General features: G+C 44.5%; 1 protein-coding gene across 6 annotated transcripts in view; it reads left to right on the top strand.

Annotated features, from left to right (window-relative positions):
- Positions 1 to 13,230, top strand: part of FYCO1 (FYVE and coiled-coil domain autophagy adaptor 1) — a 42,020-nt gene that overhangs the window by 346 nt on the left and 28,444 nt on the right. For 2 of the 6 annotated variants that reach the window (XM_062621842.1, XM_062621843.1), the window contains exons 1-3: positions 8,877 to 9,328; positions 10,802 to 10,908; positions 12,000 to 12,125. In XM_062621842.1, the coding sequence (XP_062477826.1) occupies positions 9,274 to 9,328; positions 10,802 to 10,908; positions 12,000 to 12,125 (288 nt within the window). In that variant the 5' untranslated portion in view covers positions 8,877 to 9,273. Of the gene's footprint in view, positions 1 to 8,876; positions 9,329 to 10,801; positions 10,909 to 11,999; positions 12,126 to 13,230 lie in introns of those variants that run through there. The other 4 variants (XM_062621839.1, XM_062621840.1, XM_062621845.1 and 1 more) reach the window with 4 other exon arrangements.

Below are 13,230 nucleotides of genomic sequence, written 5' to 3'. Positions count from 1 at the left end.
GCTCCGAGCACAGCGGCCCCGGGGAGGGTGGCCCGTGTCCGGGCAGGCGCTGGCTGTCCCTAAGGGGGTGGCAGCCAGCCCCCAGGCCCCGTCATCTCAGGGGTCGTTGTTTGTACGTGGTGAGCGGTGGCTTTAGGCCGACATAAACACTGTTCTGTCGCCTGGCATCCACCCCACTTCGCGCAGCGGCGGGAGCAGTCACTTGGGGCCCTGCTAGAAACTAAACGCCGGCCCGTGTCCGTGCTCTCACCCGCTATAAAGTGCTGACAGGGAAATATTTGCTGCAGCCCTAATCCCGCTCGCCCTTGTGTCGGCAAATCGCCGGCGGACAGACGGACAGGGAGAGTTCTGCTGGCACAGACGGGCCGGGTCTGCATCTAGAGCAGATGCTGGGGTTGCAGCCAGCCCTCTTGCGTTGATCCCGGTAATCCAGAGCCAGCAAGGAAGGACGGGGGGGAAGCGAGGCTTTAGTGACATGGTCATCTGCTGCCTTTGTGCTCTGGGTTCTCCTCGGGCGGAGGTAAGTCGGGCTGTGGCGGGGCTGTGCCATGTGTTGGACGCTGGTGGATCTGTTGCTGCCTGTTTCGGAGCTCAGGGTCCCGGTGTTTGTGTTCCCTGGGTCATTGCACCCAGCCTCCTGCTGGTTTTGGCCTGTGCTAAGGTTTCCTTGGCCTGTGGAGGTGGCCTCTCACTTGAAACCCAGTTACTTTTCAAGTGTAAACAGGGAGGAGTAGCAGTGCTGAAGAGTGAAAGTGGGTGTTTGCTTTTATCCAGCTCTGGCTTCACACACCCATGGTAGCAAGCTGGAATTAAACTTCCAGCATAAAACACACACTCTGTTTGCTGGCCTCATGATGACGTGTTCTCTGTTACTGGCTCTGACGTGATGTTGCAGGCCACGCAGCAGAGGAGATAAACGGCCTTGCAGGACTGCGGGTTCTGGTTTCTGGATATTACTCTGTACAAGGCAACTTTCTGGAGTCTTCCAATGATCCTCATGGGAGTGCTTGAACTTAAAAAATGTTCCTGGTGTTCCAAACAGCGTTTCTGAATGTTCACATTTAGAAGAGAACGCTGCAGTTAGAAAGTTGTATCTGAGATATTATGGTGGAAAACAAGTGATGGTCGATTTTGCTCATGTTGCAGTATATATATATTTGACAGCATTTGTTGTGAACGCAGTTTCACTACTTCTTCTGACAAGCCAGTTAGTTTTGGAGCCTGATTTTCCTGTAGAAACTAGCCTTTTATGTACACCATCTGATAACAGTGAAAGAGTGTATTGTATTTGTAGGCACTCTTCTCCATTGCTGCATAAAAGGAAGACATCCTGGATCCCAGGGTCTTCTATGCCTTGGTTGGTATGGGATCACGACATAAAGGAACAAATAGGGAAAGAAAGCTATTCAAAATGTGAAGAAAAATATGTGTAAGTACAGAAATGACCTGGTGGACTCCAGGAAAAGTAGTGCTGAGAACTGTTTTCGGTTTAGAGTGTTACTTGTTTTTCTTAGTTGATCCCGTTTAAAATGAACAATTGCCTATTTGTCAAATAAATGCCAAATCCTTCTGGTATTCCTTAGATGTTGTTGAGATGATTAAACCGGAGGGAACTGTAAGAGCCCTAAGTGTTTTTATTGTGACACATTCTTACTTACTGACATTCCTATGGTTTTATTTCTGTTTGGTTTTGCCAGTGCAAAGAGACTTTTTAGCAGCTCTTGTCTAATCTAGTTCATATTTTCATGTAGGGTTTGTCCAGGGAGTGGTTGCTCTTTGTGTCCAAAAATCCTATAATAGTAGTAAGCTTGAATGCTTTGCACAGATGTGTTCAGAAGAAGGCCTTACAGTTTGTAACACTGGCAGAAGGAGCAGAACCTTTTGTGTAGAGCATAGCTCTGGGAAGCTGTTGCTGCACAGGGCCTTGACTTGTACACCCTTCCCTTTGGATTAGTGTTTTTGTCCATCACAGTGTTCTGTGATTGTGGATGATAAAGTGATCTCAGTAGAGATATCTGTAAACAGTTAACCCCTGAGTGTGTCCACCATGACACTGAGTTTACAGCTCAGTGGTGACAGTCTCATACAGGTCTCTCTTCCAAAGGCTTTTAAATGGTTGGGATTTGTAATTGAAATTTCCCTTTTCCCCCCAAATGGTGACCTTCACAGGAGAAAAGAGGGAGAGAGAAAATACTCCGTACTTTCTGCTACAGAGGAAACAGGGTGTTTTGCTGTTGGCTGGAGTAGCATTATTCACCCAGTGACCTGTCAGTGTGGGTTGTCTCAGCGCGTTTTTTGCTTAATGTGTTTGCCTCACCCCCTATTTGATTTATATGCGTGTGCCCAAAACCTATAATTTCCAGTGTTGCTTGTTGCTAGTTCCCTGGGAACTACATATGGGCTAGGGAGCTACTACTGCTGTTGGCTGGATGGAGGACAGATGGAGTTCTACAGATGAGCCAGTCTCAACATCCACCTGCCAAACTTCCCAAAACCTTTAGTTGGCGGCAGCCTTTCGAAGTACTTCTGAAACCTCGGCTTGGAAGGTCAGTGTGGAACGGGAGATGCAGAGGTCACAACATCATCCTGAGGAAAGCTCCCATTCAGAGTTAGGATGCAGTGGTTGTTGCTTTAAACTATCCCAAAGGCCCAGAGGTGGCTGAGATGCTGTAGGCAGGCCGAGCTTGCTGAGGAAGTTAACAAACTTCAGAGACCAGCTTTGGAGACCTGAAAACCTCAAGATTTGTTGAAGACTCCAGGCTTGTATGATGAGCAAGTATCGTGGACCACCAATGCTCCTTCGCAGCTGGAAGACCTCTAGTGTTTCTGTTTCTGTAGGTGTCTGTGTGGTGCTCCTCAGAGTAGCATCTGATCATCAGGAGCCTGGCTTGAAAACATGTAAGAGATTTAAATAGTTGGGTGAGTTATGGAGAGGAAGAGCAGGTTTTATGGCAGGGTGTCTGTAGGTGTCTGTATGGTCCTCCTCAGAGTATCATTTCAGCAGCAGGAGCCTGGCTTGAAGAACGTGCAAGAGGTTAGAATAGCTGGGTGAGTTATGGAGAGGAAGAGAGCAGGTTTTATGGCAGGGCAGGTACATAGGGACATGGGGAGAATGGCTTGGAAGAATGAGAATGCAAATAGGGTAAATAACTTTTAACTTTTGGATTAAATATATCTTTTAAACTAGCCATACAGGTGCTGAGGCAGCAGGGTACGTTTTAGGGGAATGAAATAGGATGGGAGCAGCTGAGGAGAAGCAAGTCTCTGAGAGTTAGATGTTAGATGTTAATAGACACAGCCTAGCATTCCTGACGCACAGTGAAGTCTGTGGTGTCCTATGGGAAGAGGGCAGAAGTGTTTGTTAAAAGCGATACGAGTGCAATTCCTGTTATCAGAAGAGCTTTCTTCTCCTTGTGAACTGACTGCTTCCTCAAACAGACAACTTCTTCAGTCATAAGACAGGGCTGAGACAGGCTTGACTTTGTGAGATACGTACAAGCTCATCCCTATGGTGGTGGTGGCAGGAAGTGGTCATTTGAGTTTGCGTTGTTCAGCAGTTGTTGACGTGAGGAGTATCAGAAAAAGCCCTGTATTTTTCCAGTCAGGAATTTGTGTTCCTGGTCTAACGCATCTGCCCTTAAGGCAGGTCTTGCAGTAGAGATCCAATTTGGGAAATGTGGCATTAAAAAACGTTGTTAGGGTTGTCAGCTTTCACCACTGAGAGTTAAATATTAACTTATCTCATGGAGCTGTTATCGTGCCACTTGTATACTTGATTATGTTTTGAGCTTTTCCAAAGAACAGCTTGCAATTATAAGGAATAAAGGGGGAATGCAGGCCAGGTGTCCATAGAATAGAGAAGTTTGCACAAAGATTATACAAAACTTTTCCAGTTCTTTTGTGTCAGTCTCTCCTGTCAGGGGTTAAAGCAGGATTTTGTCTATGTCATTAGCTTGTATTCTTATGCTGTTAGATGCAATTATGGCTAAAGCACAAGGGCCTCCCTACAAAAGGTCTTTATTGTAGGGACCCCCTGACTATAAGCATGCTACTTTTTCTGCTAGGCATCTGCAAAATATGTGATTGGCTTTGTGCACTTTGTCTGGTTGCTCGGTTTTGCTGAGCTATACTCTGTGAATTTCTTTTTCTGGATGCATATTTTCTGCAGGATATGTGTTAGTACCGAATGTTAGATTAGATCTAAGGCAGAAGTTCTTCCCTGTGAGGGTTCTGAGGTGCTGGCACAGGGTGCCCAGAGAAGCTGTGGTTGCCCCATCCCTGGCAGTGTTCAAGGCCAGGTTGGACACAGGGACTTGGAGCAGGCTGCTCTAGTGTGAGGTGTCCCTGCCCATGACAGGGGATTGGAACTGGATGAGCTTTAAGGTCCTTTCCAACCTGAACCAGTCTGGAATTCTATGAGTCTAGGTTTATATGCCTGAACACTTCAAAACAAGGTTTGCATCTATGAGTGTGTGGAAATCCAGCATAGGTTTGCAGCATGGTCTTAGATTTGAAGTGCTAAGAGAAAGAAAAAATATTCCTCCAAAATGTTAGTTTTGTAATTGAAATGTGAAGGTTTGTTGGTGTAGAAAATGAAGGGGGAAGGTTAATTCAGCAAGAAAATTTCACTTCTTGGAATGGAAACCTTGGTTGACGTTCAGGCTGTGCCTACCTTTTGTTTTTTAATGCTCCTATTTCATGTAGGCCAGTGTGTGTTATCAGTCCCATATCTTTATATGCAGTGTTGAGCACAAAGGGTTGAGTTGCTCAGGAGAAGCATGTGTGTGTGCCTGACAGAAGAGTCGTGCAGTCTTTTTTTGGAGTTCACCTCAGAGCCTTCTTTCTAGCAAACAGTTCTTTAGCTTTATGGATGTACAGCTTTGTGGTGCAAAAGGAGGAAAACTAACTCCACAGCTGTAGTAAATTCCACTGGTGCTCTGATATTTCCTGCAACAACAAAGTGCTTTTCCCCACACAGTTACTGGAATGAAATAATTTAACTGAACCAGTGGTGGTACAGTCCTGTGAGGTAGAGGTAGCTCTTTTTCCCCAGCTCCCACTTCATCTTTGCTGTGAGGTTTGCATTCAGTGTTCTTTGTCAATGTTTCTTTTAGCATTGTATGACCAAGTAGGTTGGTTTTGTCCACACGCTTTCCAGAAGTGTGCCTTGCAGTATCTGCTTTTATGGGACAAATCAAGATCCACATTACCCAAGAGAATAACACAGTTACAACTGTTGGGGCTCATGGATGTAGGATTTGGCTGGTTACCCTCACTTTTCTGTTTTGTTTCAGAGTGTTAGAACAGGTATGGAATTGCAGGCACCAAATAAAGGTCTGGTGATAGTAGTGGGTGCCAAGTGGTGAGTTGTCCTTGTTTTGAGTGGCTAGACCAGAGTAGTTACGTCAATGTAAAGTATTTTTGTAAGCAGTAGACTGTTGTGGCCTTGGTTTCCAATGAATTTGCCTTGCAGATATGATTTGAATCATAGAATCACAGAATGGTTTGGGTTGGAAAGAACCTTAAGATCATCCAGTTCCAGCCCCCTGCCACGGGCAGGGACACCTTCTGCTAGACCAGGTTGATCTAAGCCCCGTCCAGCCTGGCCTTGAACACTGCCAGTTTGAACCCATCACCCCTTGTCCTATCTCTACAGTCCCTGATGAAGAGTCCCTCTCCAGCATCCTTGTAACCCCTTTCAGACGCTGGAAGCTGCTCTGAGGTCTCCACGCAGCTTCTCTTCTCCAGGCTGAACAGCCCCAATGTTCTCAGCCTGTCTTAGTATGAGAAGTGCTCCAGCTCCTGATCATCCCTTATTATTTGATTTTGAACTGAGCTATACCACGTCTGAAATGTGAGCTCTGCCCTTAGTATGCACTGCAAATGACTTGGATGGTGGGTGTATTCTCTGATACCAGGCTGTGACACAGGTCTCGCTGCAGCCTTTTTATCAATGAAGAGGAGCTCTGCTGATGGACTTCCTCCAGCTTCCCATTGGGATTGCACATGGAGGAGTGTAGTATTTTGAACACCTCTACCTTCTGTCAAGGTTGGCCAGAATTAACCAATGAATTAAGCAGAATGTAGCTGCTGGAGATGCAAATATGCCTACAGAAACACAAAGAGAAATGTTATGAAATCAGATTAAAAGTGGGTCATTGCCACTGCTCCACTAACCAGTTTAATTACAGTCATTTTGCTTCTTGTTTTGGATGTGTCTCACTCCCCTTCAGGTCAGTCTTTTCCTGTAAGTGGGCTGTTTCCTATCTGCTTCTTAAATCTCCAGGATATCCTGCTCTGTAAAGAAGATTGACACCCCCACACCAGTACTTATGCCAGCAGGGAAGGGAGCAGCCACCTTCAGACACCAGCAGGCATGGCCCAAGAATGCAAGGAGGGACTGGTGACATGCCCTGTCTTGTTTCTCTGCCCTCTGGGTGCCAGGTCCTTAGTGTAACTGCACTGATGTCATTGCAGCTCTGCAGTTTTATGCCAGTTAATGCCCTCCCCCTTAGTCAAATGCTATTGCATAAGAGGGAGCGATGCATCATCTAAAAAGCTTTTGACCCACAGCTGGCCACTCGTGCCTGACACATGGGTGGTGCTGTTTTCACCTAGCAAGTATTTATAGGCCTACATAATAGGATAGGAAATGCTGGGGAGGAACAGGATTGTGCTCTAAAGAATCCTGGGCAAAGTGTTCTGTGGTCAGGAAGGACTAGATCAGGTGTTACAGAAGCTCTTCCTGTTTTGAAACCTCAGGAAACCAGTTAAGGCCCATTGTCAGCTTTCTTTGCCATAGGAAGTGAGAGCTCTGAACCTTTCCATGAGATGGACTGTGCTTCCAAGGACCACATCTGGAAGGACCATGGAGAGGATAAGTACCTTTCTTCCCATATTGCAGACAAGGCAGGTAGAAAACATTCCAGCACATTAAGGTGTCCCTGCCCATGGCAGGGGGTTGGAACTAGATGATCTTTAAGGTTCTTTCCAACTCAAAGCACCCTGTGATTCCCTGATTCTCCGTGTGCATTTGCCCAGGTCTAAAGATCCCTTTTACCTCCAGGAAGAGAAGGGAGGAACTAAAAGTTTCATGGGTGGGAGCTGATGCAAGGGAGGGGGAAGCTGTGAGATCCTGCTTCCTGTACTGAGGAAGGGGGTGACTGGGAGCAGACAGGAGCTCAGCTGTCAACTGCCTTCTTTTCCGGGATATCTGTTCATGCCTGCAGTTGGCCTGTTCACTTTTCCTGGCATGCCTCTTGCATAGTCTTTGTGCCTCTGGGACCTTGCACTGGGGCTTGTTCCAGCCATTGAGAAGGACAGGCAGGATCCCCTGGTTTGTCCTTGCTCTTTTCTCCCGTTGTGTGTGGAAGAGCATTTTGTTTGGCCACGTGCTTTGGTTTTCCATTGCCCGTATTTCAGTCTTCTCATTTAAGCTCCTTTCTGTAACAGTTGCTGAAGTGAACAAATACGGCTGATATTAATGCACATGTTTAGGCATGGAAACATTGACTTGCTGGGTTCCCTTCTTGCTTTTTTTCCCTGGCACCCAAACTCAGCAAGGAAGTGTGGTGCTTTATATGATCACTCGGTAGAATCAAGATAGGAATCCTGGGTAAGTAATATTGTTGCTTTAGGGTAAAAGTCTATGTTTGGCACGGCAAAGGGTTGTGCTGTGCTGGCCTCCTCTTCCTGAAAGAACCCAGTTGGGGTGGGGATTTTGCAGGCCAAGGCCCTTCCTCAGACACCACATGGGCCATGAGACACTTGTGTTGTAACAACTGCCATCAAAATATGGAAATAGAAACTAGCAGCTAACAAAACACAGGTATTGAGAGAAGCATCACACTAGTAAGATTAATTACAGCCTTTTCTTTATACTTCCTCTGTTTCTATCTCTATGGCTTTGTTAAGGTTTGCTTTGTTTCAAATGGAAAAGAATACAGGCTTACACCAGGATAATTTCCAAACAATACCTCGATACATAGGGCAGAAGGATTTGCGTTTTATTCATTCAAACACCTGCTTCAGCCACGCCAATGTAGTTAGGGGAGTGAAAGAAAGGAGTAAGATGTAGTAATTTGACCTAATTACGTGTGTACTTCAGAAGTTTGTAAGATTTTCATTACAGCTTAATTTCACTGTTGTTGAGCTTGAATGATAACAAAAGCACAGAAGTATAACAGCACGTTTTCTGAAAATTCAGTACTTTGTTTGCAAATTTGGCTGTACCATTGCAGGCAGAATGCCTGGTTTTGAGAACAAATGTTCCTAGGCTTGTATTTGAAAGTTTGGGTCCCCAGACGTGGTTGTTTTAGCAAAGTGTTTGAGGCTTTAGATTCATCTTAGTTCATTAAATTTAACGAAGGAGAGGTTTTCTACGAGTGCTAGGTATAGAATAGAAGCACAGAATGGTTTGAGTTGGAAAGGACCTTAAGATCATCCAGTTCCAACCCCCTTGCAATGGTATAACTTGCTTGTCATTGTTCTAAGCAAGGGAAGTGGTGCAAGGTATATTTGTCTAACCAGGGGTGCTGCTACAGAGCTTAAAATAGAGTGGTATCCTCTTACATGTGTTTGGAACAGCGGGTTCTGAGGAGGGGATGTTTCTCGTGCTAAAACCAGTGCTAACTGTTTTAAGTAGCTCTGATGAGTTAAAGATATGCATCAATGCCAGAGAATCAAACATACATCATTTTTTTGACTCCTTGGCCTCTGCCTAGTCTGTGTCTTGAAATAACCTCTCTGAAATGGAAAAGTTGTTGTACCATTTTACTCTGCAGCCTGTGGGGAAGATCTGGCAGAGGGTTTGTGAGGGGAAAGTCCCTTGTCATCAGAACCGACATCAGGGTCACAAGGTGAATGGCATAAAATGCCAGCCTGTGTTGGGCTGTCAGACCGACTGTGTTGTAACTCCAGCAAGGGAAAATTGCTCTCTGAGGTTTGCTCAAGAGTTTTGAAGGATCTAACTGAAGAAATAACTGAAATGGAAACTCAAATCTAGACGGAAATAGGAAAGAGGTTCCTGGAAAAGGGTTGGCCTTGTGGGAATTCATTACTAACCAGGATCTAAAATGCCAAAGCACCTCTCTTCTGCTTCTTTGACACTATAAAGTCTTTTGTTTTCATTTTGACTTTTACAGAATTGCAGGTATCACAGAGAAGAATCATCTTCATTAGCCCAATGATCATCAAGGACATGAACTCTCCTGTTTTAACCTAAATGGATGAGGAGGTCAACAGCCCATAAGGGGAACTCCTTTGGTGTTCAGCATGGCAGCAAGTGGTGGTGAAAGCCAGTTGCAGCGGATTATCAGGGACTTGCAAGGTACAGTGCCATGCTGGCAGCTTCATTCTGTAGGCTGGAATGCACCTCTGTGTTTGGAAACAGAAGGAGTTGTGTTTTCACTTGTGTAACTGTTGTGCGGCAGTTGTACCAACATCGTTCAAGGTGTGTGATGTGCTCAGTAGAGATGTGGCTGATGTTTCTTGTGAGAGATGTGCTATACCTTTTGCAGCTCCTTACATTCTTAAATCCTGCAAATTTAACCATGCAAGATGAGAAGTAAGTTTTACAATTAAAAAAAGAAGTGTCTTTGGGGTGTGTTGTGTGAGCTAGGACTTTGTTGGCTATGCTGTTACAAGACTTAATGTGACATAAAGGAGGAGGCCTGGTTTTTACACCCTCCCTTGGTGGGAAGCTGATGAGGAGCTGTTGCTAATGTGGGAAGGATAAAAAACAAGAGGCCAAACCAATCTTGGAATGGAGACACGGAGGAAGAGTGCTGAGTATTGGATCTGCTGTTCTTGGAAAGTGCTTTCTGTGCACCTGATTTGTCCTCCGCTACCAGTAGCCAACTTAATTTTCCACAGCTCCTGTTGCAGGCAGGCAGAGATTCGTAACTGTTTTGCTTGCTCTGTCTCTGTCCTAACCAGCTGTCTATTCCAAGATCCAGATATTTCTCCTTTTAATTTTGGTTAAATGTAAAGTGTGATATGCACCAAAGCTGGGAATCTAGATCTTCCTTTAACATAATAAAAGAGATATGTGCCTGCTAACAGGAAGAGACTTTACTTCACAAAGGGGATCAAGTGGGACTGTGAGTTAAGGCTCACTCAGGCACCTGGAAGAATTAAAAAATCAAGTGGAAAGCAAGCTCAAAACCAGCAATTTCTGATGCTGAGAAGTGCACCCTTTGGGGGCCAGAGTGTCCAGGAAGATTACAGAGTTTGCTTTGACTTGGGGTTTCCTTACCCACCAAGGGTGTAGGTTTTAGGGAAGAGCAGTTACTGTCTGCTTATTTTAATGTAAATTATTTTCCCCATTTGTGTTTGTAACCAGCACAAGCTGAACCTTCCTGAATAAAGCATGGAGAAGATAAATGTGCTGACTGTTCTCATGTTACTGATCCCCTCTAGCAGATGACATGCTTTGTCCTTTCTAATCAGAATCCTCTTTGTCCTGTGGCACTACCTTAATGTGCACATGAGGCAGCAAAAAGTTATTTCTCTTTCCTCTGTTGAAGAACCAGTTAGCAACTGTCTGTTACTCGTGTCAGAAGGAGGTTTTGCTCTTTTCAAGAAGAATTAGCCTGTGCCACAGATTGCTGTAACTTGAGCTGTAAGTTTTTTATAGGTCATCTTAAATTGCACACATAATCAGGAAGCTTTTTGCACTGTCCTTAAGACATGTGCATACACATGTAATTTCCATGCAGAAAAGCCATTCATTTAGTCGTTTATGGATTCAGTGCTATATATCTGTTGCAGTAGTTAACCGTTTTGGTGTCTTGTTTTCAAGATGCTGTGACTGAATTAAGCAAAGAATTTAAAGAAGGAGGGGAACCAATCACAGATGACAGTGTCAACTTGCAAAAATTCTCCTACAAGCTCGAGTACCTTCTACAGGTAAAAAGTGATGTGTGTCATTCATAATCCACCGTCAAAGTTAGGCCTTGCTTTCTCTTCTTGCCACTTCAGTATGTGGGATTCAACTCAAATAATCATAAATATCCGGTTGAGTCTCCCTCTTTTCAGTAAGAACTGAAGTATGTGCTACTCATTGTACATACTTCAAGTGACAGTAAATAAATGTGATCAAAAGGCAGTGCTGGCAGTTTGACTGAGGAATGCAAGGCATTTTTTAATTGATCTGAAAGATTTAAGCTTGAGTTTAAAGATATCTCCTGGTAAATTATCCTGGAAAAAAACGATGGTAATGAGATCTTGACAACATTTTAACACAAAATAAATACTAGTGAGGTGTTCACAGTGCAAATATAGTGCTGTGAGTAACTGACAGAATTTGTAGCAACTCACTTTGGAGATTCATTTTAATTGTATGGAAGGCTTAATACAAAAGGCTGATTATTCATTTGGCATGCTGCTCTTTGTCCATCCTCAGGATTTAAGTAAAAAGAGGACACTGCTAGGCAAACTGAAATCCAGTTTGCATATGTTCGTGTCCACACATAGTGCGTCCATGTCACCGATTGTGACAAAGACATGCTAATCTAGGCAAAGGGAGTTTTAGTTGGGTTGCAGAGGCTTCAGCAGAAGCTCTTCAGCTTTCCTTTGGGATTTGGATGGTCCAAGCTACAGTCCATGCCCTCACTGCATTGCTGCTCTGAAGGTGATTTAGAGAGACCAGGTTTTTCTGATACATACACGTGTGCTGTTGCCACACTTGATTCCAGGTCTCTCAGCAACTGATTGTCGCTCTTAGACAGCTGCTGAATCTGCTGCAAATCTTTGTTTCAGCAGTTTTGAATGAATGTCTGTATTTTAACTACACCCAGAACATTATTATCTGTTACTGTCTGTAAAGTAGCTCATGGATCTCCTGGATTCCATCAGTGTCTCTTTCCTTTGTGCATACATTGGCTAAAACAAAGAGGAGCCACGAAAGCTTGTTGCTGGGAGAGGAAGAGAATTCCAAGTAGCTAAATATAACTATATTTGTATTTAAGTTTTGCTTATTGCATTTTCTCTTGCTTAAGTTTGACCAGAAAGAAAAGAACTCGTTGCTGGGGAACAGAAAAGACTACTGGGATTATTTCTGTGACTGTCTAGCAAAAGTCAAGGGAGCTAATGATGGAATCCGCTTTGTCAAGTCTATTACAGAAGTGAGTATATCAGTTCATCATCATAATATATGGCTTTACATTCTGCTGTGTCTTTGAGAGCAGTAGAAACCAGAAGAAAATGCACTGCTTTTAACATACAACAGAAAAAGTTGGGAATTTGTATTTTTAATTCTCATGTAAAGCAGCGTGAGCAGCAGGTCAAGGGAGGTGATCCTGCCCCTCTGCTCTGCTCTCCTGAGACCCCACCTGCAGCACTGTGTGCAGCTCTGGTGTCCCCAGCATAAGAAGGACATGGAGCTGTTGGAGCAAGTCCAGAGGAGGCCACGAGGATGCTCAGGGGCTGGAGCACCTCCCATACAAAGATAGGCTGAGAACACTGGGGCTGTTCAGCCTGGAGAAGAGAAGCTGCGTGGAGACCTCAGAGCAGCTTCCAGTGTCTGAAGGGGGACTTCCAGTGTCTGTCCAGTGTACATCAGGGACTGTAGCGATAGGACAAGGGGTGATGGGTTCAAACTGAAACAGGGGAAGTTCAGGTTGGATCTAAGGCAGAAGTTCTTCCCTGTGAGGGTGCTGAGGCACTGGCACAGGGTGCCCAGAGAAGCTGTGGCTGCCCCATCCCTGGCAGTGTTCAAGGCCAGGTTGGACGGAGCCTTGGAGCAACCTGGACTGGTGTGAGTTGTCCCTGCCCATGGCAGGGGGTTGGAACTGGATCATCTTAAGGTCCTTTCCAACCCTTTCTATGATTCTATCAAAATACCTAGTTACTGTTTTTACTAAGGCACTAAATTATATAGGATCAAGTAATCCAATTCTTACTTTATTTTTAAGACCACTTATGCAAGTGATTGTCCTTGTTTGTCTCTGCTTCTGCCTTGCCTTTTCATAAGCTTAGTGCCATTTTCTCTTTAAAAGAATGAAGAATTAAGTCAAGGGTAGAGCCTGCCATCCTTAGCATAGCTTACAGCAGGACTTGGCACTAAGTAAGAGGAAAGATTCACCATATTTCACATTTTTAAAGACTTTTTCAGCTGGTCAGTAGAGTTGAGGATGACTGGCTGATTCCTTTAGAACTCAAACCAAAAAGGTGTTGCTGCCTTTGCTCCACATTTATTTCCTTATTCCATTTATAAAAAACATTTTTGTA

Source organism: Pezoporus occidentalis, unplaced genomic scaffold (genome assembly GCF_034315485.1).
Source record: "Pezoporus occidentalis ecotype Australia unplaced genomic scaffold, CSIRO_AGI_Poc_V1 ctg235, whole genome shotgun sequence".
Classification (NCBI taxonomy): domain Eukaryota; kingdom Metazoa; phylum Chordata; class Aves; order Psittaciformes; family Psittacidae; genus Pezoporus; species Pezoporus occidentalis.
The sequence above is the reverse complement of the archived record's forward strand: the minus strand, read 5'-3'. Positions and strand labels throughout refer to the sequence as shown.